This window comes from Myotis daubentonii, chromosome 12, assembly GCF_963259705.1.
Source record: "Myotis daubentonii chromosome 12, mMyoDau2.1, whole genome shotgun sequence".
In the NCBI taxonomy this organism is placed as follows: domain Eukaryota; kingdom Metazoa; phylum Chordata; class Mammalia; order Chiroptera; family Vespertilionidae; genus Myotis; species Myotis daubentonii.
The window spans coordinates 69,697,907-69,724,176 of NC_081851.1; the positions used below are offsets into that span (position 1 = coordinate 69,697,907).

Sequence of the window (26,270 nt, forward strand, 5' to 3'; positions counted from 1 at the left end):
TAAACAGCACAGGCAAGGCCCTGACTTGTTTGGCCAAATGAAAGACCAGTTTGCCCAGTGTGAAATGAGTAAGGGAGAGAGTGGGTCCAGTTGAGGCTGAGAGAGAGCAGGGGATCCAGCCATCAGGGCCTCCAAAAGTTGGTTGAATCTGAGCCCACTGGATGCCACTGAAGGTCTCTGTGCAGAGGAGAGATTTAAAGTGGACTCAGGGCAGCAGGGGAGTCGGATCCGGGATGGCTGTTGGAGATGGAACCAGTAGCGTGTGCTGATGGATGGGAGGCTGCAGGAGCAGAACGGAAGGACTCAGGACAACCCCCAGGGGTCCTGCCTGAGTGCTGTGACTGTTGTACCTTGTCCTCTGACGGGGAAGACTAGGGTGGAACAGGTTTGGGAATCAAGAGTTCCTGTTGAAATACTGAGGTGCCGGGGCCTGGGCAGAGGGCAGCCTGGGCTGCAGGAACCCCTGCATTTATGGTCCTCTAGAGAAGGGTGGCGGCTGGGGACAGAGCAGGGGCCTGGGAGGAAGCCAAGGGGAGAGTGTGGGTCTCGGAGGGAAGGTTTTCCGGGGAGAGTGCCCACCTGCCCTGCGGAAGCTGAATTCATTGATTCATGTCCATTGCGTCTGACGAACTGGATGGAGGGAGCTGGTGACTTTTCTGAGAGACGCTGCGGTGGGGGTCGTGCAGTGGGTGCAAGCCAGCCCTCGGAGGGCAGCGGAGGGCAGGCGGTGGGGCGGGAGAGGCCCAGGGAGGCGCAGTGGGTGAGGCTGCTCTCCCGCGTGTTTGATGAGTAGAGGAAGGCAGGGAAAGGTGAAAGGCTGTGAATTGCCACCACCTGGGGCATTTCGCCTTCACTCTCACTGTCTGTACCCCAGGCCTACAGAGGAAGGCGTGATCCTCAGTACGTCGTTCCAGGGTTTGCTCTAGACCAGCGGTTCTCACCTGTGGGTCGCGACCCCTTTGGCGGTCGAACGATCCTTCCACAGGGGTCGCCTAAGACCATCCTGCATCTCAGATATTTGCATGACGACTCATAACAGTAGCAACATGACAGTGATGAAGTAGCAACGACAATAATTTTATGGTTGGGTCACAACATGAGGAACTGTGTTTAAAGGGCCAGAAGGTTGAGAACCACTGCTCTAGACTCTAGAGAAAGTCAAAACAGGGTGGGGGTTTGGCGACTTGATTGTTTCCAGTTCTTTCAGGGTCCAGGAAGGAAGAGATTACTTTCCCCGGAAGAGCCTAGAAAGGGGCAGCCAGTCCAAGTCTAGGAGGAGAGAGGGACTTGCCCCTGAGCATTTCGTGTGATCTTGGGCAATTGCCCCACTCCCAACCCCCTGGTGGGCGGGGCTTTGCTTTTTAACCCCTTGTTATGTATGCCTGGTGCTTTTTCTGCCCTTCCTTAGCCTTGGGGCTGGAAGCTAGACTTAAGGACTTTTAGACCTAAGAAAGCTTCTAGAAATTCTACAGTCCTCAAACTGCTCAATTTAAAAAGATCTTTTCTCAACTTGCTGGAAAGGTTAAGATAATAGATACATTTTCTCAATTTTAAGTTTTCTACTAAATTTTTTTGTGTTTTTTTTTTTTTTTACTAAAATTTAAAGACTTGTTTATCATGAACCTTTTCTAACCCCCACAGAAGCAGAGAGTAGTATACTGAACCCCCATGAGCTTATATCACCCAGCTTCCACAGTCATCAGAAGCTTTTCTAGAAAATCGTAAACCCAGCCAGTATAGGTAACCAATGAGTATTAACAGGAAAAAAACTCCAAAAGTTGATTTAATTTAAAATATTTTAGATCTGTGCGACTTGAGATATGGAGACCTACAAACTACATTTCTGCGAGTAAAATTGTTCTGTTCATAGGATATAACCAGAGACGTCTGCAAACAATTGCATGACTTCTCATACAAGCGTCGGAACTGGCGATCCCCTCATTTTCAGGCGGGGAGTCCAGGGTGCGGAGTTGTACGCTGGCCACAGCTCAGGCAGCACACAGGGAATGGGGTGGGATGGGGTTAGCATTCAGGTTCCTACTGCCACGTGGGGCAGGGCTGGAAGACCACACTTACCCTCTGGGGCTCTGCCAGGGGGCTGGGGGAGGACTAGCTGCAAGTAACAGGATGTTGGGGAGACAGGTAGCTTTCCAGATTCCCAAGCTCCCCTCAGACCAAAGAGTAGTCACTGTCCCCATCAGTCCCGATTTCCAAGCGGCTTGCTTACCCAGGGTGAATCCTTCCTCCCTCCCATCTCTAGTGGTTCTCTGGCATTTGACCCTTTCTTCTGAAACTGTCTCCGGAGGCCTTCCTGCCTTGTTCCTGAGGTTCCTTCCCAGTTCCTCGGCTGCACCTCCTCAGCGTCCTCCTCTGTCCCTCAGCTGTGGCACCCCCAGATCTCTGCCCCCAACCTCCGCCTGTCTTGAGCCCCTTCCCGCTTCTGTGCTCTCATGGATCCTTTGCCTTGCCCTCCTCCCCCAAAAGACATCTCCCCTCCCGCTGTGTCACCTGAAGGTCCAGCCTGCATTTCCTCACCTCGGAAGGAGACACCTGGTCTTTACAAGCCCCTGCAGAGCACAGTTTTTGAGCTCACTCCCAGAGCCCCCCCCCTCCCCCGCATCTGAGTGCTGTGCAAGATACCAGGGCTGCTTGGAAGCCTAGAGGACGCTTAGTTGTCCCAGGGTAGGATGAGGGTTCGGGGTCCCTCAGAAGACAACGCCTCACGGGACTTAGACTTATTCTGCCTGGGGTCATCATCCAGCAGCAAGCAGATGCACTGGGATTGAGGGGAGGGGGAGGGCATTGCAGTAAGAGGTGTACAGCTTGCAGGTTCTGAGGCACAAGAGGGAAGATCGTGGTGGTGGGACTCAGGGACTCGGGGGCTGAGAGCAGCGGGAAGGGGCTGGGGCTTGTGTGCCCTCCTGTGGGGCTCCCACCAGACTCTGTCTGCACCTGCCCCTTTCCTCTGAGGCCTTCTTCCTCTGCTCAGTTTCCTTTTCCAGTGACCACCCTTGTCAGTCAGTCCACAATTATTAAGTGAGGGCTACGCTTTACTTTTCTGCCCATCTGATTACCCACCTCCCCAGACTCTCCTGCCCCCCCAAAAAATATTTTTAAAGAAGACATGGAATATCACAAAATAAATGAAATTTAAAATACGTGGATGAGGAAAACGGGGCATTTCTTCCTTTCCCAAGGCTGCAGTGGGAATTCTTGCTGGGGCAGGGAAGCTATTGTCAGTCTTCTGTCTGTCTCAGCTCTTATTCTTTGCACCTCTTTACTAATCCTTTTAAGGATCAAACTGCTTTAATCATGACCAGGCCCTGCTATAGAATACACAGTGGCTCCCTATTGTCTCCCCTTTCACGTCAGAAATCCTCTGGGTGTTTCTCTAGGCTTCAACCCTCACTGTGATCTCCACAACCACCCCACCCCACTTCACCACCATTCTCTAATATGAGAGACCAGTCTCCCCTTTATATTTGCCAGGCTCCTTCCCTCCTCCTTGCCTTTCTTCATGCTGTGCTTTCCTATCCATTCTTCAGGGTTGAGTTGAAGAGCTGCTGCCTCCAGGAAGCTCTCCAGGATTTCTCTAGTCTACAGTGACCTCTTCCCTTCTCTGCAGCCCTGTAGTCCTCACTGATAATACTGTTGGATGTAGCACCCAGTGTCATAGAGTAGTTTTGCACTATTTTTTATGTGTTAATCATGTCTTATCCCATTGTACCCAACCTGGTACTGGGCAGAGAGAATAGGCTCAAGGAATACTTATTGGTTGCTAAGCAGTTGGGAGGTTGGTGAATGTGGGACACCTTCTCAGGGAGCTCGGCCCTTGGTGTCCCGAGGTGCTGGCAGGTGTACTGGAGAATAGCGTGGGGCCAGGGGACCTGTGTGGGCAGGCTCCCACAGGTAAGGTGGTGCCTCCACTCTTCACCCTGCGCTCCTGCTGTTCCCACTGGGCCTTCGCTGTGCTGAGCCAGGAGAGCCTTCCCTGGCCTGGGAGAACCGGCTAGACCCCAGCAGCGGGGAGGGCAAAGGTGAGGCAATTCCTCCCCCCAAAGGAAGGCAAGTCCTAGGATCCCCTTCCTGCTAATTATCAGAACAAAAGGCCCCACGGGAGTGCTTAGGGTTTAGGAAGGGCTTCTCGCACCTATTACTTCATTGGTCCTCAGCACTGCGGGCAGAGGCCCAGCCGAGCAGCTGGACTGGCCATCCAGCCAGAGGGAGGGGCTGTGGACTCCATTGGTCCCCTTCGGGCTTTAGGGCTCAGCTGTAGCCCGGTGATGGTATGGCTCTCTCAGTGATGTCCGCACCCCAACACGATTCTAAATTATTTCAAGGCAAGATACCATGTCCTGCGGGTCTAGGAACTGGTCTCTTTCCTAGCTCCCAACCGGAAGGGAGGAACTCGTGCATCCTTACACATAGGAGATGCTTAATACAAATTAAGTCGTGATGATAACAGATAATATGTGACCCAAATATAGGCTCTTCTCCCTTCCCCTCCCCCAACATTCAGACCCAGCCTCCCCTTCCCTCCCGCCCAGCAGAATCCTTCACATTCCTGAAGGCAAGGGTGCCTTTGGAGGCGAGTTCCAATGCGGACCCAGTCTCCCTCCAGCTGTGGGGCCTTAGGCATCACTTAACCACTGTGGCTAGACTTGGCTGTGCTCTGCTCTCCCAGGCACGTCTCGCCTCCAGGAGAGCAGCCCTCACCGTTGGTTCCTGCCTCTCCCTAGCCCGGCTTGTTCTGTGCGGGCACTCTGAACACCTCTGCCCCCAGGGCTGGCCTTCAGAGGGACGAGGGAAAGATGTGCTGAATGAATGAATAATCTCAGAGTTGTGTGGGTTCATAAGGTCATACATAACATTTAAAGCTCCTAGCACCGGACTAGCATATCATAGCAGCTTGATACTTTTTAAAAATAATTTAAAATTTTTTAAGTTTTACACAGATACGTTCTTACTGTAAAAACCCCTCCCCTCCCATCACTGGTACCTGATGCTATCAGTTTGGAGTATATATGACATGTTTTTTTCTATTCATCCATGTGTGTATGTAAATACATAATTTTTGCTTCACAGTTGTTGTCCCCCCTCCCTTTTTTTTTTTAAGTGGAACCACACCGTAGTTTCATTTTACAGCTTGGTTTTTCACTTATAATAAGTCTGGGCAGTCTAGTCACGTAATTACTGTTCTATTCCACCATATGGATTACCATGGTTTTATTTAACCATTCTCTTCCTGGGCATTTGTGTTGTTTACAATATTTTACTGCGTAACCATTGCAACAGTAAACATCCTTGCGTGTGCCTCCTTGTGCATCTGTGCTTCTCTAGAAAGGGAAATGCTGGGTCCAAGGGAACGTGCATTTTGCATTTTACAGAATCTGCCAAATTGCCCTCCCAAAAGGGCAGCACCAATTTATGCTCCTATAAACTGGGTATGAGAAGACTCCCACCTTTGCCAACATCAATATTTTGCTAATCTAATGGGTGGGAAATGGCATCTTGTTATGATTTTAATTGGCATTTCCCAGATAATAAGTGAGGCTAGACATCTTTTCATATGTTTATTGGCCATTTGCGCTGTTGCTTCTGTGAGCTGAGCAAATGTTGCTTCCTCTTGCTTTATAGCCCTGCAGTCTCAACAGACTGTGCTTCCTGTCTGCCCTGGGAAGACCAGCCTGGGAAAGTCCAGCGGGTCAGCTCCTGCTGCGCTATATTCCATTTAATAAGCCATCTCCACCCGCCTGCTGGGTAGGGGGCATTGTGCTGGGGGCTTCGGGAATAGATGAATTAAGTGTGATATCCTGGGCTTTCGTATGTAGGAGACATGAGACATGGCAGCACAAAGTAGACCATTAAGGACTAAAACCAGATTATTAGCAAAATTATGTAAAGTAGCAGCTTTAGGGTATTCTGACTGGCGGATACTCTTCACTCACTCGCCACACAAACTAACGAAAACCTGAACTAGTATAGGGCGGCCTCAAAAACAGCATCCGCCTTCAAAGAGAAGGTGCCCTTTGGAGCAGGCATGACAGTCCAGGGCACTTCACCCAAAGGCTGCACCCGTTTCAGAGGTGCTCCAGTGACAGCCTGCAATCAGCAGTGCTGGCAGGGCTGCTGGCCCTTCTTTCCGACGCCTGTGAAATTGTCATCAGTGAGGCGCCCATTGTCTCTTAAGTGGATGGGCTGTTTGCACACTGGAGTGATCACTTCATCTAAGAGAAAAGCTCTTAGAACAACCCCCATTTTTTGGTGGTGAGTAAACAAGTGGCGGGAAGGGTGGTAGTAACTCACCCAGGATCCGGCTGCCGGCCACAGCCAAGCCTGAACTGGGCCAAAGGGGACGGCCGTCACTGAGCACCTAGCGCATGCCAGGCACTGTGCCAAGAGCACTGCCTTCTCACCATAATCCTAAACGGTGATCCAGTTAATTTATGTTTCGGGACCCACGAAATGGAGGCCGCCCCAGTGGCCCGGCCCACGTCACAATCACTTATGGGGAACACCTGACAAGGAAAGCTAACATACACCAATCACAGCCCTCCAACTCAGCTTTAGCCAGCTCACCTTACTCTAAGACCCGCTGGCCTTATAAGGAAATCCCGACCTCCCAGTCAATCCTGCCCCGTTCCGCTTGCCTCTTCTGACGCCCCAAAATCCCTGGGGAAGAATGTCCCACTGCTTGTGAGGCCCTGTACTCCCCCCATTCGTGGATTGTTCTCCCTTGCCATCAAACGCATCATTAAATTGTATAATTCTTTGTCATTCGACAGATGATCCGGAATGATTGTAAGAACTGTATTTATCCCGACCTTGTCCCTGCCTTACTATTAGGAAACTAAGATTCCCCGAGGCAAGGAGCTAAGAGCCACGTGGAGATCCCTGTGGAGAGGTCGCGGGCAGGACTGGAGTTTGGAGTCTAGAGCACCTCAAGATTTCTTGCATATTTAGTCATATATATATATATATATATATATATATATATATATATATATGTATATATATATATATATACACACACACACACACATATATGTATATATGTGTATATATATATATATTTTAATTGATTTCAGAGAGGAAGGGAGATAGAAACATAAGTGATGAGAAAGAATCACTGATTGGCTGCCTCTTGCACGACCCCCACTGGGGACAGAACCCGCAATCCAGGCATGTGCCCTTAGCCAGCATTGAACCCAGGACCCTTCAGTCCAAAGGCCTACACTCTATCCACTGAGCCAAACCGCTTAGAGCTAGTTCAACTTTTAGAAGCGTTCTCATAGCGCTTTCTAGGAGGCAGACAATGGAAAAGATACAATGGTAATGTTTTCTCTGCTTTCAAAACCAGACCATTTGTCAGGGAGGTCCCTGGGGTGTTCATGCATTGAGTGGTAGGCTGGACTCTGACTCTTTAAGGAGCCAATACATGAGATGAAGGATTTAACAGACTTGAATTCAGTGTTTACTAAATACAGCACGGTGCTGGCGCTGGAGGAGATGCTGGACGCTGTGCTAGAGGCACACATTGCCTAGTGGAGGAGGTGGGAGTGTTCAGAATGTTCGCCATGAGCCGCACTGTCAGAGGCCAGAGAACTTCTGGGGGAACTCCTGGAAAGCTTCCTGGAGGAGGTGTCCTTTGAGAATTCCAATAGGAATAAATGAGGAAGGCATTTCAGGGAAAGGAACCACTGAGGACAAATAGAAGGAGGCATGAAACTTCTGGGGAACAGCAAGAGATCTGGTAACTAGGGTGTGGGAGTTGGGGAGGAAATAAAAGAAGAGATAAAACTACAAAGGAAGATGGTCAGATTGTCAAAGGTCACCATGTCATAGTGAGAAATTTAGGCTTCATTGTGCAGTAGGGAGCTGGAATGTGAGAGCACGGCGTGTGTATAATAGGAAGATAACCCTGGCAGCGCTGTAAGGGGCCCAGAGAGGGGATGTTTGAAGCAGGACCAGTTAGGAGGGCATTGCATTTGGCTTTGAGGGTCCGGGTAATGGGAGTCAGGCTTGATAGAAGTGGTAGACCTTGTCTCTGGTTGAAGGACGGGGAGAAACCTGCCTGGTGTTTGTGGCGTGGGGGAGGGTATCATTACTGAACTAGAGAACGGCGGAGGGAAAGCAGGTTTGGGACAGGAAGGTGACACGGACTGTTCATTCTCTTACGGGTGTGTTTTGATGAGCCAAAGCTTTTAATTTTAATAAAATCCAGTTTACCCTTTCCCCCCTTTTACTGGGGTGTGTGTGTGTGTGTGTGTGTGTGTGTGTGTGTGTGTGTCTAAGAATTCTCTGCCTCCCTCACCATCATGAAGATGTTCTCTTAGAAGCGGGTGGGCTTTGAGTTGGGTTTTGGACAAGCTGCTGTTGAGAAGCCGGCAGGTCGGCTGTCCATGGGGAGAGGGTGAGCAGGCAGCTCAAAAGGAGTCATGGACGTGGAGGGCAAGTGCGGGCTTGAGTGCAGGGAGGGAACTGCTGAAGCAAGGAGAGCCGCTGCATTGGGAGGAGCAGGACTGGAGGGACAGAGACTTGGGGTGTCTGGGAGCAGCTGGCAACCAGGAGAGACTCCAAAAGGAGCTGGGGAGCTAAAGTTCCCCTTTCCACCTCTCGGTGGAGCCCTTTCTAACCCCCTCCCCCAAGTCTATCAAGTCTATGTGGCCGTCCTCGTCCCTCACCTTTCAATTTATACCCTCCCTAACAACTGAGTGAGTGTGTGTGTGTGAATTTCACCACTTTTCCCACTTGCCATTCTTTCATATCCTTCACAGATGCATATATGACTCTTGCCCCATTCATCTTTAGTCAAGGATGGGCAGTATAAATATTTTCACTTCCAACTCAGGTGGATTAAGTAAAAATAGGAATAAAGCAGTTCAGTCACTTCTGTATTTTTTGAACCTAGATGCTGTTTGAAAGGCAACTTTGTGGGGCAAAAAAAAAAATCAACAAAACAAATTGAGTTGGACATGTCTTATACATACCGAAGATCCTCTCAGAATTCAGTGTTTCTTACAGGGTGGGTTTGTGTCTTGCTCCATCGCACTGGGCAGTACGCGAAAAGGCGCACTCCCAGGCCCGGTCTGAACCAGTGGGGGCAGAACCCATGAGAATCTGATTTTGTAGCCAGGAAAGGCAGCTCTGCCCGGTGCAGACGATTCTTGTGAAAGTTTGAGAACACTTACGCTTTGGATGATTTGAAGTCCGCCAAATCCTGCACAGAAAGGAGTCCCCCAAAGATGCAATTACTGTATCAGCTACCAACCCCCCCCCCCACACACACACACACACCCCCGGTCGCCCACAGCGGGGCTCTCGCTGCACACTGGGATCCTCTGGGAGGTTTGTCATTGCCCCGGCCTGGGCCCTGCTCTGTAGTGCTCAGGTCTGGAACTTGGTGAAGGGCCCTGGCCCAGGTGTTTCTCCAGGTGATCGAATATAAGGTTCGGTGCTGAGTCCAGGAAGGACAGGCTCTAAGGCAGGCAGACGGAGGGGGTGGGGGGGCAGGGAACCAGTCCAAACATGGGTGGGGCAGAAGGCCGGAAAAGACCTGGTACAGGAATTCAAATTTTTCCTTTGGGATGGAGATGGTAGGCGTGCCTGCTGTTTCCAGGCTAGTTTACCACAATGCTCGCAGGCTGAGCGCCTCCTGAGTCTTCTCTTCGGACCCTGAAACTTGAGAGGGTCTGCAGGCCTGCATCTGAATGGTGGTCCCTGAGCCCCTCCCTTTGACTCCTGGAGCCAGGCGACAGGGTGGAGGAGGGGAGGGGAGAGTAGCCCAGGGCCATTGGGGGGGGGGGTTACAGGGTTCCTTTTGACGGGCATCTCCCCTCCCCTGAAGGTATGAAATTATCACTTCTCTCCTAGAGACGCGTCCTCAAGCAAACTTGTCTTACGGTTCTTTCCACCTCTCACTGGCTTCCTTTGATCTTATCTGTAATACTCAGCAGATATTTGTGGTCCCATTAGCTGATCCAAAGAGGCTAGGCCGCTAGGCACTTACTGAAGGTTTTGTCATCAGCGGCCATACCCTGAGCAGTCTGGGACCTCGCAGCCACTGCTTCTGTTGATTTTCCTGGTCAGAAGCAAGTGAGGTCTGGGGACCTGCAGCACCCCCACCCTCTCCCCTACCCCACTCCCTGCCCAGCCTGCACCTCCTCACCCACAGGTGGACCATCCCCCCCCCACCCCCCCGCAGCTCCGGGCTGTGAAAGTGCGGGCAGAGTGGGGTTTGCGGAGAAGCCTCCCCCGTCTGGAACAGGCCTGTGCTGCTTATCCTCCGGGGAGCAGATGCAATTGCAGATATGAGATCTGGCCATTCCTGCCTGAGACCTGGGAGGTGGCACCATCCCTTGTTTACCGGCTCCCTCCCCTGGGTCTCACTGCCTTTGCTGATCCTGGCCTCCCCAGCTTCCCTTCCACACGCGGAGAAAGCATCTCCAGCACATAATTTACTACCCAATGGCATGCTGTCTTGAATGGGGGCTGGTTCCATGTGGGATGGGTCTTGGGCACACAGCTAGGCTGAGGGTAACAGAAAGGTGGAGGCCCGTCTCCCCCACCCTGTCCTCCACCTCCTCAGTGTCCTCGCCCAGCCTGGCTGTGTCAGGTGCTCGTGCTGCCCAGTGCTCCTGCACCCCGGCGTTCAGGTGTTTCAGGCGGGCTCAGAGGTGCGCTCCAAGGTAGGGCATGGCCTCTTCAGGTTCTAAAACTCCACTGGCAAGGTGGGTGGGGCCCCCCTGCCCCATGGTGTTTGCCTAAATGCTGCACCTCTCCTGGGTGATGGCAAGGAGCCCAGCCAGGCTAGCGCACTGCAGGTTGCCATGGTGACCCTTTTGCTTTCCCTCCGAAAGAGGATGGATTTCTCTTTCAGCCCAAATCATCTGCCTGGGCTGCCACCATTCTATACACTCTGGGAACCAGACTGCCCGGCCCCTCTCTCCACCTTCCACTTTCTGCCATAGGGGACAGCTTGTCGAAAGGCTCGGTTTTAAATCACAATCCAGTGTCAAGGCAACAGCATGTTCTGGCTTGAAGGGGAAGCAGGAGGGAAAGGCCCAGGAGATGGGGCCTCACCTTGGGCTTGTGCACAGAGGGCGCTTCCCTCTGCATCTCCTGCCTGCGCCTCCTCTCCCCAGACCACTTCCTCTTCAGTTGATGGCTCTGCCCCTTGGGGTGGGCTCAATCCCTCTAGGCCTCAGTTTCCTCATTGTGACAGAGACAGCCAGGCCATTAGTGGTCTCCACGCCTGGCCAGTATCGGGATGACCTAGGGAGGTTTTAATTGATCCCTAGACCCTACTCAAGCTGCTGATCACCTTAGAGAGCCCAGGAATCTATATTTTTACAAACCTCTGTGGGTGATCCTGATACTTTTAAACCTGAATGAGTTTGGGATGCTTCTGGCAAGACGATCTGTGAAGCCTCGCGGGAAGAAAAGGAAGCTCGGCTCTGTGCCGAGGAGGGACTGGCCGCCCTGGGCTCCCAGGAGCTTCTGAAGAGCCCCTCGCAGGTGACTCTTGTCAGAAAGCAGGTGCTCCCTGGTCATGCTGGCTCAGCCCAGACCAGGCCCCCACCTTTCCCCACAGGAGAAGCCAGCAGAGAGAAAGAGTGACAGAAAGGGGGGATGTTGCCATAACAACCAGCTCTAGGCAGAGGCCTTCCTTCCAGGGGCTGGTACTTCACCCCAGTCATGGTGGTTTCCATGGAGATGGGTTACTGAGGGACAGAGGAAACATTTGCCCCACTTAGAGCATTAGTCAGGCGCTGCCAGAAGTCAGGCCATCTCCAGGTGGGAGCCTTGGACCCCTATCAACTTCGAGTGCCCGCCCCCCACCATGGCCGCTGTTCTCTGGGTGCAGGTCTGATATTTTCTCGCTGCTTGGTGGCTCTCTCTGCCCCTGGCCTCCTTAGCAACAAGTCCTGCTAACTCCTTGTTGGCTCCGCGGCTATTTTTAGCTTCACCAGGAGCAGCTCAGTCCTGGTCATTTGCCTGCAACCGCCATGTGGACTGCAGGGGAGTAGGAAAACAAAGATTCCCTCCTCTTTGGGGAGCCCTAGACCCGGCCCTCCCAGCCCCTGTAGAATTTTGCTATGGAAAGTATCTGTCCCCCCGGCAGGAACTTGGCGGGTGGATTCTGGATGAGACAAGGTGGGTTTCAGTCAGCATACACTGTCTTAGTCCTCTACAGCAGCGGTCGCCAGCCTTTGGGGCCTCCGGTTGGCAACCGCTGCTCTAAGTGCGCAAGGAGTGCTGTCCACACCACTTCCTCATGAAGCTGAGTAAGACCCAGTCCCTGCCCTCTAGGAATTTTTAATCTAGTGGAGGAGAAAGATGAGTACACAGTCACCTTAGCACAGGCAAAGATTGGCAGGTGCAAAGAGGGCATTACAAAGTGCTGTGGGAGCACGGAGGAGGAGGGGGAAGGTGAGGGTGAGGGCCAGAGCAGCACTGTCCAGAGGGACTTGCTGCAGTGATAGAAATGTTCTAAAACCTGTGCCATCTTCAGGAGCCCCCGTCCCCAGGGGGCTCTGGATCCTTGGCATGTGGCTGGTACAGATGAGGAACTGAATTATTTCTACCTTATTGGACAGTTCAGGTCTAGAGAGATGCTCATGGTGGAGGTAATGGTGAAGTGGGCCAGGATAAGTAGGATTTGGCTGGTGGGAGTTGAAGGGGAGGGGCAAGGAGAGTATGAGCAAAGGCACAAAACCCCCACATATTTGGGGAATAGTAAGTAGGCAGACAGATGTGGGGAGCGTGACCCATGACGTAAGTGCTGTGGATTGTGGGGGCCTTGAGTGCCATACAGACTGTTGACGTAGTCAGGAGGTAGTCAGAGGTCTAGTGTGTAGCTCTGAGGCTGTCCAGCTGTAGGTGGGAGGACAGGATCAGAATAGACATCCATATTTATCTCATGGTCTTTTGTCAGGATAAGGTCTCCCTGGCCTTGAGGTCAGTAGGAATGTTTGGGGGCAGAAAACATACTGTGTCTCCCCAATGTGCGGCTTTGCAGATGGCTTCCTAGGGATTGTGGCTTCTCTGATTTTGAGTAAAGGGAGCCAGGTGGTAAATGCCAGGTTTGATGGAAGTAAGATAACCTACCCACATCCTGTGAGCCCTGGATTTTATGACAGAGCATGAACTGAACGCTGGACTTGGAGTTAAAACCACTTAGGCAGTCATGGCATTCCCACCTGAACTGGGGGAAATGACTGCCCTTTGGCGGGGGATCATGGCCTTGTGTATCATGTCAGTTCTGTGAGCTGGAAAGTCAAATTAACGGCACTCATCATGATCATGCTCTTCAGAGATGCGGGAGGGTTACATATACCAGAATGTTAAATTTACCAACGTATTACAGGACGTGTCCCTGCCACACAGATCCCTGTACTTGTCCTGCTGTGTTTGTTTGTGTGTGTGTGTGTTTGTTTGTTTGCTTTTGTCCTGCTGTTTCTGGCAACTTCCTGGTATCAGAGTCACTGGAAAATGTAATTAAAGTTAGAAGTTTGCTTGATGAATACAGGATCAGGGCGAAGAGTCAGGTGTCCTTAAGAGCCGTTTTCAGCAGGCCTGTTGAGTCACTGCTCCCTGCCTGCCAAACAGGAAACGTGCCCTCTCTTTCAGGTCACCCTCTCTTTTGGACCATGCTGGATACTTCCTCTCCAACACTTCTTTTAGGCTCTTGACATCCACCAGATCTTCTTTTCCTCTAGGAGTTCCTCCTTTCAACATACTTTCTATGACATTTTCAAGAACTTGGCTGTTTTACATGGCCCTGCTTTTTTTAGGTTGACTATCTTTATCTCAATCAAAAGACCTACCCCAGTAGTCAGCCTGAGAGGGTTACACTGGAAGGTGGAGGACAAATGTAACCTAAGAGTCCTTGAAGGCTGCCCTGGGTATTTCCTGACCTTTTACCAAAGCCCCCTTTGCCCTAGATCTTGGCATCTTTTCTGCTTTGGGGTCTGTCTGCCCGCTGAGCACAGAGGCACACCTCTCTGATAGAATAGAAAAGGGAAACCTTTTCTGCCCCGTAGCTACAGGAGAGGGACGGCACCCTCGGTTGCGAGGGGACGCCTTTGAGTTTGGGCTTCCTTTTGCTAAAGGTGGGAGCTGTGTAGAAGACGTAAGATGTGAGCTTAATTTTAAAGAATGAGAATGAGGAAGTTTGGCAGCTGGAGGGAGGCTAGTTTTTAAGTTAGCCAAGAGAAAGTGAAACTGATGGCTGTGGTCTGTTCTGGCACTCTGAGTCCTGGATGAAGCAGCCCCAACACCAACAGAGTGTAGAAGCGAAGGTGGTTAGCCATGTAATAATGGAAAGGGAGATGCCATAGATGAGGCAGTGTTATTAAAAAGAGCCGGCCAAGCCAGAAGACAGACTTCATTTTGAGAGGAGGCCTAGGGTGAGGTCTAAAGTGGCCTGTTGACAGGGCCTGGATGCTGAGGAGGCAGCAGTGAGAGAAGCAGCTAAGCAAGTCATATTACACCCCATAAAGGGTGGGAGCAGGCAAGAGGTTTGAATTCAGGGCTGCTCATCTCTGCTTGGGGAATCTCCTGGGAAATGTACTACGTAGATATTTTGACTGAGTTGAGAGATGGTTGAAAGAAGGGTCTGTGTTTTGTCGAATGGCTCCTCCTCGCTGCATGGATTCTGGGTCTCAGCGGGGTTGGGAGAGGGAAGTCTGTACTCCCCAAGAATTATTTGGAGAAGGCACTCCGATTTGGAGTCCTCCTCCCTGTTCTGGGCTCGCTTGCTCAGAACGGTGCTGAGCCCCAGGAGATGGTGGGCTCTTCTTCGCAGCAGATCTCTTGACCTCATCGTACTGGCACTGGTTCCAGCCGGTATGTCCCCGCTGACGGTGGCTGGAAGCCAGGCATCCAGGGCAGGAGGTGATCCTCAAGAGATGCTGGTATTCCAGGGCCTGGGAGGGTAGGTGTCGTCACGCCTAATTTGCAAGTAAGAAAACGGGCTTTTTGGGGCTAAGTGGCTTGTTTGAGGTCCTGATGGAACCATATTCCAAGCCCAGATCTTCTGACAAGTGCCACTGGCCAGACAGCCTCCCCTGGGAGCATTCACCTTGTCTCCTCTGCTCTTTCGGATTTATTTGTCTTGCAAATGGAAACCAGACTAACCTTCCCCAACTACCCATCTATCTCCTCTTGTCAGAAAAGCTGCAGGGACGCTTCACTGCCATGGGATCTAGCTGTTGGCATCGTTCTCTGCACCTTTTAGCTTTAGTCGGGTTGGAGGTGGAAGGTGGACAAGTTTCCCCCCTCCCGACTACCATCTCTTATTCTCCACCTGTCCTAGCTCATTCCAGATCTGATTCCTCCTTCAGATCCCACCTGTGCTCTGCACTGACCTCTCTGACCCCACTTATCATCCAGACTACCCAGGTTCTGGTGGCTTCTAAGCACCCTGGCCCATTGAGCTTGGTACTGATGACAGTCACCTTTACAGATGTTTGCTTTTCAATGGCTTTCTCCTGTCTGTCCAAATCTAGCTGAATCTGTCAGTACCTCGCGTGTCTGTCCTCCTGGGGCCTCTGCTGAGAAGGGGGTGCTTGAAATGGCTTAGGCTGTACCTTGAAGCTCCAGCTAGAGGCTCCCGAAGAAGAGGAATGTAGTCTTGAGCTGCAGATGGGTGAGAAGGGAGGAATTGCTGTACAGTAGTTCTCCCCTCATCTGGGGTTTGGTTTTCTATGTTTCAGTTACCCAAGGTCAACCACAGTCCAAAAATAATAAATTTCCCCAGCCATCCACATTGTTATAGCTCCATGACCCAGGATTACCCACAGCAGATGAGCCCCCTTCTGACATATATATGGTCAGACGGTCAGTAGACGCCTAACACTATGTCACGATGCCTAGTCATTCACCTCACTTCATTTCATTATGGAGGCATTTTATCATCTCATGTCATCACAAGAAAAAGGGTGAGTACAGTGATATTTCTTTTAAAAATTAGGGTTTTATTGATTTCAGAGAGGAAGGGAGAGGGAGGGAGAGACAGAAACATCAATGATGGGAGAGAATCATTGATCGGCTGCCTCCTGCATGCCCCACATGGGGACCCAGCACGAAACCCGGGCATGTGCCCTGACGGGGAATCGAACCATCACCTCCTTCATAGGTCGAGGCTCAACCACTGAGCCACGCCAGCTGGGCCAGTGATCTTCCCAGAGACCACATTCACAAGTCTATTGCTATAATTGCTCTATTTTATTAGTAGTTAATCCCTTACTGTGCCAAATTTATAACTTCATCATAGGGATGTGCGTATAGGAAAAAAACAGTATATATAGGGTTGGGTAGTAGCCAAGGTTTCAGGCACCTTCGGGGGTGGGGGGTGGAGGGGTGTCGTCTTGGACAAAGTTCCGCCCCCGCATAAGGGGGGGCTACTCTACTTTTGAACTAGCCCCCAGCCCCAGCCTTGCACACAAGAAAGGGAGAAATTCAAGGCCGACCTAGGGGACCCAGTGACTTGGCCAGGAAGAGGTTTCCAGAGCCTGCACTGCTCGGTCCGCTGTTCAGGGCGCCCCTCTCCACCCCCCAACCGTGTGAAGGGAGCCCCCACCCCCACCCCCACCCGCACCCGCCACGTTCGGGACGCTCTCCGTTCGTGCGGGCGCCTTCCGTCCACCGCTGTGCGCTCGCAGTTTCCCTACAACTTATTGGGCTGCTTCGCTCGTCTGTAAGCGTTTTTTTTTTCTTTCTTTTTTTCTTGTTTTCGGTGCGCTTCTGAGACTCACTTTGAACAACTTTCTCCTGGTTCGCAGACTGTCCCGAACCGCGTCTTTCCTTTCGCCTGCGCGCCCACCTCACCCCCGGGCTGCCCCCTTCCCGGCAGCGCTGCCCCAGGGCTCCCCGCCTCGCCCCCGGCCGCGAGCGGGGCTCCCGCGGAGTTGGGGGGCGGGGAGCGGGGGCGGGGCGGGGCGGCGGGAGGAAGGGGCGGCACCGCCTGCAGCCCGGCTGGGCCGGCCCTGGGAACCCGCGGAGGCCCCGCCGCGCCCCCGGGCCCCGCGCCCCTCGGCCGGGAGGAGAGGGGCTGGCCCGCCGCCAGCGTCGGGAGAGCCGGCCCCCTCCCCCGGCCCTCTCGCAGCCAACCAAGCACTCCAGCGGGCCCCACGTGACCTGGAGTTCTAGACAAAGAAAATGTTCAAGCCCTCCCCCCCACCAACCCCCTCCCCCTCCCTCCGGCCCCCTCCGCCCCCAGCCCCATCGCCCCCTTCCCCTCCCCCCAGGCGGGCAGCTACTTACCAAGCTCCGGGGCCGGGCATCACACCTGAGCCGGACGGCGGAGGGGCTGCACCTGGCCTTATGGGTAGGTTCCTGGACGGAGGCCGGGGGCGGAGGGCGGCAGGGCCGGTGGGAGGATCTCTGGGCCGCCGCAGCCGGGGCCGGGCAGAGTCAAGTGTGCCTCCTTGGCCCGCGCGAGCCGGCTCCCCTGCCCGGCCCGAGTTGTGAGATGCTAAGTTACTGCCGTCCCGCCCGCTCCCTCCTCCGGAGTCCCAGCCCCGCTGCTCGCTGCGCCCAGGTGGGGCCCGGGGTTCCGGGGCCAGGACGAGCAGCCCTGCAGAGCCGGGGGCAGGGGTCTGAGCGCCGGGGAGCAGGCCCGCGCCGGGCGCCGGGAGCCTGGCTGTGGGCTGGGAGCCACGCTTTTGCGGAGCTGGCTGGCAGATGGGTTGTTGGCATTTCCTTGCTGACCCGTGTTCCTGGCTGGTGGACCATGCTGCCCTCAGGCCCTGCCAACCTTGCAGCCTCGTGAGAGGGAGAGTTTCCTTCTCCTGCGTGTCCCTGGGAGCCACCGGGCAGGCTGCCAGGAAGCAGCGGTGCTGGGATGGAGGGAGCAGTGCAGCCCTGACACGGGGTGTGGGACCTCAGTGGGTGCCTGGGGGGCCAGCCTGGCTCAGGCCGGTGAGGCTCGCGGGACAGCCCAGGATCTGCTGCACCAGCAGGGCGTCCGCATGGGCGCCCAGACCTCTGACCTTTGGAACAGGAAGCAGCCTGGAGGGGGGTGGAAGTGGGACAGCTGCCGGAGGAGATAGATCTGGACGGGAGGCCCTGCTCCCCCAGAGTGGGGTTACCAGTGGCTTTCCAGGCAGAGTGGCTTCCTTGGGCCACGTTGGTGGTGGGGAGGGGGGGCGGGGCGTGTAGTATCTCCCTGATCAGGCCCAATCTGGAGTGGGGTGTTCTGATCTGAGGGTAGGAGCCTTTAGCCCAAATGCCAAGGTTCAGTTAACCCTTCTTTCTCCCATTGTTTGCCCCAGGGAGAGTGAACGTGGGGAAAGAAGGCATCCCCTCACTACCTTGGGCAGACTCCTCTAATGAGGCCCCTCCCCCACCCAGCCACCGTCTCTGCCCCTTCTTCCCCTTTTCTCTTGCCTCCTGCTGCTAACCCACCCCTTCTTCCTTCCCCTGCCCCCGCTGGCCGTGTCACGATGGAGGCCCCCTTCCTCCTCCGCCGCCTGCCAAAAACTGTCTCGGGCGCGTGTTCTCCTGCACCTAGTGGGTTGGGGGCGCTTCGTAGCCGTCAGCAGCAGCGTCTGACAAGCTGGGGGAAGTTGTGGGGGAAGAATAATGTTCAGGAACTGGCTGTGGGGGGTGGGGGGGTGGGGAAGAGAGACAAAGGGGCTGTGGGGGAGGACGAAGGGTGGTGTCAGGCACGACTCTACCCACTCTCCTCAGTCTAGACCTGGGGAGCCCAGCACCCGCCCACCCCTTGCTGCTTGCTGTGGAAGTGACTTCAGCTCCTTCCCTCAGAAGGCCCCTCTCCCTGCTGCCCTCTGCTCCCTACACACCTTGTGCTGGTTGAGGGGCCCTGTCACCTGTGAGCAGGGTCTTTGGGTCATAGGGTAGCAGCCTGGTCTAGATCAGTCAACGTGACTGAAGTTGGAGGAGGCAGAGGGAAGGGAGCAGAACAGCTAGTCATGTTGCTCATCTGAAGGGGCCTGGTGCCGGGGTCGGCTCCCCCAGCTGACGGTTCTGGAGGAGAATCCTCCTCCCGCCTCGGGTTGAGTGCCCATCCCGTCACACCTTGTGGGGGGTGGTGGTGGATAATTGAAAGTAGGAAGGAGAGGACAAAGTTCCACCAGGTGCCAGGTGAGAACGGGGCTAGGGTGGTATGAGCAATGACTCTGCGTTCTTCCACCTCATTCTCCCAGCTATTTGTGGGCAAAGAATAAATGATCCCATTTTAGAATTTGTTGAGTCAGAGAAAGAACTAGGACTTCTATCATTAGTGTTTTAGGGATCATTACAGGAAGCCGATTGGCCCAGAAACAAAGACTTGAGGATTGAATGAAATGAATCGACGAGAGTAGACCATTGCGTTTAAGACCAAGGTTTTTAACCTGGAACCCTGTGATCTGGGGGTTCATTAACAGGCTTTGGTGCATCCCTAGAATTCTTGATAGTCAGAAAAGGTTAGCAGAAACCCTTCCATTTAAATGCCTTTTTAGGTTGGAGCAACTCAGAAGAGAAGGGGCTGCTCTGAGGTCAGCTGTTAATGAGTTGCAAGGCTAAGAAAGATGTCGATGCTCTGACTTCCAGCTTAGAGCTCTTGTGGTCCATGGTGCTTTCTGATGCTTTTTTCTTTTTCATAAGCTCTGGGGGAGAGCCTCATATTGAAAGGCAGATGGATGGGATTTTCTCTCCGAACCTGGTGTGGTGGGAATGGGTGCGGAGCCCTGAGTTTGAGGGCCACGTGTTCTAGATTCGGTAGCTGGGGTGAGATGAGGTTGGCCGGCCCTCAGAGCTGTGTATCCAGGATCTCATGCTCCCCTGTAGGCTGCACCTTGGGGAGCAGGTGGTGAGAAGGAATGGGGCAGAGTCTGAAAGATGAAGTCTGACATGATGAAAGGTTGGAGGCTGTCCAACTAGGACAGTGGTTGGGTTTGGTTGGGTTTGTCGGTGGGATGGCAGAGAGGATGCCTGTGCTCAGTAAGAAAGTGTTGAAAGAATAAGTGTACTTATATATGGATCTGAAAGGCACACAGAGAAGGGAGGGGTGAGTCTGGTAACAGAATGCACAGTGGATTTAATCCTAAGAACTCCAGCCTGGAAGCAGGTGAGCGCGGACGGGGCTTTGCGTGGTGCTCCAGCAGGTGGGGAAGGAAACATGGCACTGGTTTCCTCATAGTAGACCCGACAACGGAACTGGAATCGTGGTCGGGGAGCCACACAGATTTCCTGGCTGCCCAGGGAAATTGTGGAGAAAAGGGTGAGAAGTCCAGTTCTTGGCTGGGAAATATGACAGGAGAGGATGGAGCCTAAACGAAGGTGCACGTTTCAGATCTGAATAGAATTAGCCTTTCCACGTCAGAGGGTGGGCGAATGATAATGGTGATAAACTGGGAAAGATCAGACCAGGAAGGAAGATTTCCTAAGGGGCAGAGGAGAAGGCTGGAATGGAGCCAGATGATTGGAGTTTGCCTCTCAACTTCGGATCTCTCTGTTTTCCACGGCAGGCCAGTTGAGTTGATGAGGGAAGAACTCTCTCCAGCCCTTGACCTCCCACCACTGTCTCCAGCCCAGAAAGAGGTTGCGAGGAGCGCCCTGAGTGTGAGGTGGCCTTGCTGATTCCTGGAGAGGCCAAGGTAACTTCTGTCCCTTGTTTCCCCAGGCTGAGAAGAAAGCCAAGGTGATTGCAGTAATGAACGCTGTGGAAGAAAACCAGGGGTCCGGCGAGTCTCAGAAGGTGGAGGAGGCCAGCCCTCCTGCAGTGCAGCAGCCCACTGACCCCGCGTCCCCCACTGTGGCCACCACCCCTGAGCCTGTGGGGGCTGACACGGGGGACAAGAACGCCACCAAAGCAGCCGATGACGAACCAGAGTACGAGGTGAGCGGCTGGCTTCTTCAGCTGCCTCGTCCAGCTTTGTCCTGGGTCCCTCCACTGCCAGCTCGCCCCATCCTGCTCTCCTCTCTCCACCTGATCCCAGGCCTCTTCGTCTCCCCAATTTGGCTCTGATTTGGTCCATTCAGATGGAGCTCCCTCCTGGCTGCCCTGACCCTCAGATGCCCAGGGCTGGGGTTGCCGTGGGGGGATGAGGGTGGCAGGGCCTCGTGACTGCTGTATAATGACTTCTGCTCCTTGGGGATCCAGGACGGCCGGGGCTTTGGCATTGGGGAGCTGGTGTGGGGGAAACTGCGGGGCTTCTCCTGGTGGCCAGGCCGCATTGTGTCTTGGTGGATGACGGGCCGGAGTCGAGCAGCTGAAGGCACCCGCTGGGTCATGTGGTTCGGAGACGGCAAGTTCTCAGTGGTGAGTTATGGGGTCTCGGTCCCAAGGCCTACGGTTTTGGCGGGGCAGGGTCTGGAATTGGGTGGGAGAAGTGGGCTCTGCTTGCCCCCACTCGGTGTGTGTGGGAGTGGAAGCCCAGGAGATCATGAGGTCGCACTGGTGCCTCACAGCTAGGATGCCTGCTGAGTCTCTGCCTCCTGGGAACCCTTTCCCCGGAAGCCCCTCCCACGTGCCTTCAGGTCCTCTGCACCATGCAGTTATTTATTGATGCATCTGGCCCCTCCGGGTCAGGGGCCGGGTGCTGATGCCTCCAGCCTTGCCTGTTGCCAGGCGCGTGGTGGGGCTCGATGAGTGCGGGAGGGAAACGAGGGCCACGGTGTCCCCCCCAGGTGTGTGTGGAAAAGCTGATGCCGCTGAGCTCCTTCTGCAGCGCTTTCCACCAGGCGACCTACAACAAGCAGCCCATGTACCGCAAGGCCATCTACGAAGTGCTGCAGGTGAGCGCCCTCGGGGGTTCGGCCGCTAGTTGGCCTCGAAGCCGAGATGCAGATGTTAGACCTGGGCAGAGGGTCCGCCTGCCAGGCCTGTGGACTCCTTACCCCCATCTTACTCGCTTCCTTTCTGCACTCTTCAGGCGTTCTCCTCCATCCTCCCCTTCCTTGCACCTTCTCCCACCCTTGTTACTGGGAGCCTGCCCTCCAGCCTGTCCCTCCAACCCTCCATGCTTGTCGCCCCCCAGGTGGCCAGCAGCCGAGCCGGGAAGCTGTTCCCAGCGTGCCATGACAGCGATGAGAGCGACACTGCCAAGGCCGTGGAGGTGCAGAACAAGCAGATGATCGAATGGGCCCTCGGAGGGTTCCAGCCCTCTGGCCCCAAGGGCCTGGAACCACCGGAAGGTCAGCACGGGGGCCCAGCCTAGCCTTCTGGCCCCTGCCAGCCAGGCCTGCGGAAGCCATGCTGCGGGAGGGCTGCCCAGGCCTCCATCGATGGGCCATGGTCTCCCTCCCCTGGGGTCGGGTAGGGTGGTACTGCTCTGGGACTCAGAATAACATGCTCCCCATTGGCCTGCTGGCACCAGAGAGTCGAGAGCAAGGAACATGGCGGGGACCAGGCTGCACCCCATTATGGGTGGAATGGGGGAGGAGAGGGAGCTGGGATTCCTTGTCAGCTGGGAACCGTGACCTCATTCCCTGCTTTTCCCATCCAGAGGAGAAGAACCCCTACAAAGAAGTTTACACAGACATGTGGGTTGAACCCGAGGCAGCTGCCTATGCGCCACCCCCACCAGCCAAAAAGCCCCGGAAGAGCACAACCGAGAAGCCCAAGGTGAAGGAGATTATCGACGAACGCACAAGAGGTAGTTAGCCTGGCTCTGGAGAGAGTGGCGCGGCGAGGCTGGCATTCAGAGGAGTGGGTGAGGCCCTCTCGCTTCCTCTGATGCTGGGCTTCCCTCCCTCCGCAGAGCGGCTGGTGTACGAGGTGCGGCAGAAGTGCCGGAACATCGAGGGTGAGTCCAATGCACTGGACACCGACTCCCTGGGACGGGCAGGGGGGCTGGCTCCTAGTGGGCTGCCTGGGGCAGAGGCATGGCTGCTGAGAAAGGCTGGACTGGGACATCAGTACTCAGTCACAGGGTCAGTCCTGCATGTGTCACCACCTCCAGCCTGCATCACACACACGTCTGTCTTCTGGTGCCAGAATCTGACCGACCTGTCGATGGTGTCGGCTGGTATTAGGATTTGGGGCACTCCAGTGGGCCCCAGAGGGGAGCCCCTCTTGTATTCGATTGAATTTGCCTGAACCTGACCTTCTGGCCTTACATCTCTCATCACCTTCTCTCGTCCAGCGGTCATTCGCATCCCACGTCTGTCTCCCTTGGCCTAGTGATGGTGTGTCAGGCTCAGGGCCCTCAGGCCTGGGGAGGATGGGGCAGGGGCCCAGGACGTAAGGTCTGCCAAGGACCACCCCCATACCCAGGGCAGGGCCCCGTTCTCCTTGGCGGTTCCTGTCCCTGTATGATGCCACTCCTGGATGGTGGCATCGATGCTCTGAGAGAGGACAGGGCTTCTGAAACGGGGCCCCAGTGCCTCCCTGTTGCCCGAGGCAGCTCCAGCACGCCCCCTTTTTGTAGCTTTCCTGGAGCTGGCTCTGGTCCGAGGCAAGAGGGGGCCCTGCAGTGCCGCTCACTCTGCTTTCTCTGCTTTCCAGACATTTGCATCTCTTGTGGGAGCCTCAACGTCACCCTGGAACACCCTCTCTTCATCGGAGGAATGTGCCAAAACTGCAAGGTAGGGCTGCTGGGGATGCCACCTCCTGCCCCCTGGCCTGACTGTGACCCAGCGTTAGCTGCGGAAGCAGAAAGCTCTAATAAACAGACATTTGGGCTTCAAAGGTTGACTTGCCATTATTTTTCCTCCTGAAAGTCTTCCTCCTGTAACACCCATCCCAGTCCCCAGACGTGGACTCCACCCCCCAGGCACTAGTGAAGGGAGGAGGACAAGCCGACTGGCGGGTGGGTTGCTGCGCCCTCAGGGCCCAGAGGAAGAGCTAGGGGCAAAGGGTGCCGCTCCCTCCCCAGCCTTCGCCCAGGCCTCCTTGCTGCTGTCCACTGCTGGGGCCAGGACACCTGCTGGCCCCTTCCCCGATCTGTGGTTTAGGCCAGACCCTGGTTGGATGGGTGGCAGGGTCATGTCTCCAGGGCTGAGTCAGGGTTCCCGGGGCTTGCGGAGGGTCTGACTGCCACCTGCCCTCCAGAACTGCTTCCTGGAGTGCGCGTACCAGTACGACGACGACGGCTACCAGTCCTACTGCACCATCTGCTGTGGGGGGCGTGAGGTGCTCATGTGCGGGAACAACAACTGCTGCAGGTGAGGGGCCCCCACCTTGGGCTCCCACTGCCCACCTGCCCAGCCGTGCTCCATCCAGGACTGGCCTGGGCCTGGGAGTCCCGCTGCTACACTGGGCTTCCTTCCAGGTGCTTTTGCGTGGAGTGCGTGGATCTCTTGGTGGGGCCCGGCGCCGCCCAGGCAGCCATTAAAGAAGACCCTTGGAACTGCTACATGTGCGGGCACAAGGGCACCTACGGGCTGCTGCGGAGGCGGGACGACTGGCCCTCGCGGCTGCAGATGTTCTTCGCCAACAACCACGACCAGGAATTTGTGAGTGCCGGCCTGGGCCTGCTCTGAACTCTCTGCACCCACTCCTACCTGCCGGAGCTGGAGGGCGGACCAGCTGAAGCGATGGTGCTTCCGTGGGTCGTGGGGCCGGGCGATGAGCAGCGGTGCCCGAGCCGCGCGCTGGCTGTGCGGGGTCAGAACGCCGATCACGCTCACGGGGCTGGGAGGGCGGGCAGAGCTGGGAACACGCCCAGGCACTCACCTGGCCTGTTGTGCTCCCTGCCTAGGACCCTCCGAAGGTTTACCCACCTGTCCCAGCCGAGAAGAGGAAGCCCATCCGGGTGCTGTCTCTGTTTGACGGAATCGCTACAGGTGAGCAGCACGGGTCCGAGAGGGGCTGCGCCCTCCTCCTGGGACGGGCAGCTCTGGGGGGGATGCGTGTATTCAACTCTGACCAGACAGAACCGTAGTGAGCATCACCACTGCTAAAGCCTCACCCTGCAGGGGAAACTGTTCATTGGGAAGTAAAATCAGTGGCAAACCAGCGTGTCCGGTGGGCACTTTCCTTAATGGGGGGAGCTTCCCGGCCGAGGACGGCGTGACTGAGAGGTCATTGGCGGTTTTCACAAAGCCTCAAAGGGCAGACGGCGACCAAAACAAAAACATGGCCCTTGTGTTGTGTTTTCATTTGAAGTCGCAGTAAAAAAACAATCTATAACCGAGAGAGCAGAGAATATCTAAATTGCCCCTAAGCCTGTGATTAGTGTTTTGGTGAATGTCGTGTTAGATTTGTGTGTGTGCGTTTATGTAATCGTACATAGATAAAACAGAGGGGCGGTAAAATGTGTAGTGTTGTAACTCGCCTTTTCAGTTATGATGTTGTGAGACTTTCTCATGTCAGTCAGTAGAGAACTACATTCTTCATTTGTAAGTGCCGCATAAGGTGCCATTGAGTGAAAGCACCGAGATTAATTTAATCCTCCGTGGGTCGGGGACTAGTGTTTTCGCTGTTGCGAGCAGTGCTGTGATAGGCCTCCCTATACACACTCGTTCTGTTCTGTACGTTAGCCGTTGTCTTTGAGGGCGTGCTGGGTCACTGTAGGTGCTGTTTTCTTCATGTGGTTCTTGACCTTGCCAGACAGCCCTCGCGGAAGGTGGCACTGACACATCTGTCTCCCCCTCGGGCCTCCTCCCAGGCTGGGCTCCTCCGTTCCTCCGAAGGGAGTCGCTCTCCTCAGAACCTGCCTTCATGTGACCAGAGGGAGATGGACAGTCTGAGCCCTTGGACCTTGGCCAGAGGGCCAGCATAGGGGTGGCATCCCACACCAGATGTTTGTCTGATGTTTTCATCTCGGTGCCCATGTTCTATAAACCGAGAGGTTCGTGTGCAGCGTTGGTTTCACAGGCTAGAACCTCGAGGCCTTCGGGGACCCTGTCGCAGCTCAGGAGGCTGTAGAAGCTCCTTGGTGTGGGGGTCTGCTGGGCGCAGGGGAAAGAAAGGCAGCACAGTAGCCTCTTTCTCCTGAAGCTGCCAGCTCTGTTCTCATTGTTTCCTTGCCTTAACCCTTTTCGGTCCAACCTCGCGGCTGACCCGACAGACCAGGCGCTAGGAGCAGGTCCAACGTCGAGCAATAAGAACATTAAAAAGTTCAACATTCAATCCCGTCAATTAATTTGGACCAGACTGTTTGAATTCCAGAAATAACGTTGGACCGCAAAGGGTTAATTCAGCAAGCACTGGTGAGGGATTGTGGTAAGGAAGTGCCTGTAGTGAGTTGGGATGAGCCCTCATACTCTTACTCCGTCTTAAAGACATTCGTAGCCCAAGAGAAAAGCTGAATTAGGAATACTCACTGCTCTAATGAGGTGGAGAGGGATGCAGGGTGCTGGGGGCTGACGGAGTA

At 54.6% G+C, this 26,270-nt stretch overlaps 1 protein-coding gene across 4 annotated transcripts in view; it reads left to right on the top strand.

Moving 5' to 3' along the window:
- Positions 1–26,270, top strand: part of DNMT3A (DNA methyltransferase 3 alpha) — a 96,938-nt gene that overhangs the window by 57,606 nt on the left and 13,062 nt on the right. For 3 of the 4 annotated variants that reach the window (XM_059660405.1, XM_059660404.1, XM_059660406.1), the window contains exons 7-16: positions 20,633–20,848; positions 21,113–21,271; positions 21,640–21,747; positions 21,990–22,146; positions 22,458–22,607; positions 22,713–22,757; positions 23,459–23,538; positions 24,005–24,117; positions 24,225–24,408; positions 24,654–24,738. In XM_059660405.1, the coding sequence (XP_059516388.1) occupies positions 20,633–20,848; positions 21,113–21,271; positions 21,640–21,747; positions 21,990–22,146; positions 22,458–22,607; positions 22,713–22,757; positions 23,459–23,538; positions 24,005–24,117; positions 24,225–24,408; positions 24,654–24,738 (1,297 nt within the window). Of the gene's footprint in view, positions 1–17,207; positions 17,333–20,477; positions 20,551–20,632; positions 20,849–21,112; positions 21,272–21,639; positions 21,748–21,989; positions 22,147–22,457; positions 22,608–22,712; positions 22,758–23,458; positions 23,539–24,004; positions 24,118–24,224; positions 24,409–24,653; positions 24,739–26,270 lie in introns of those variants that run through there. The other variant, XM_059660407.1, reaches the window with a different exon arrangement.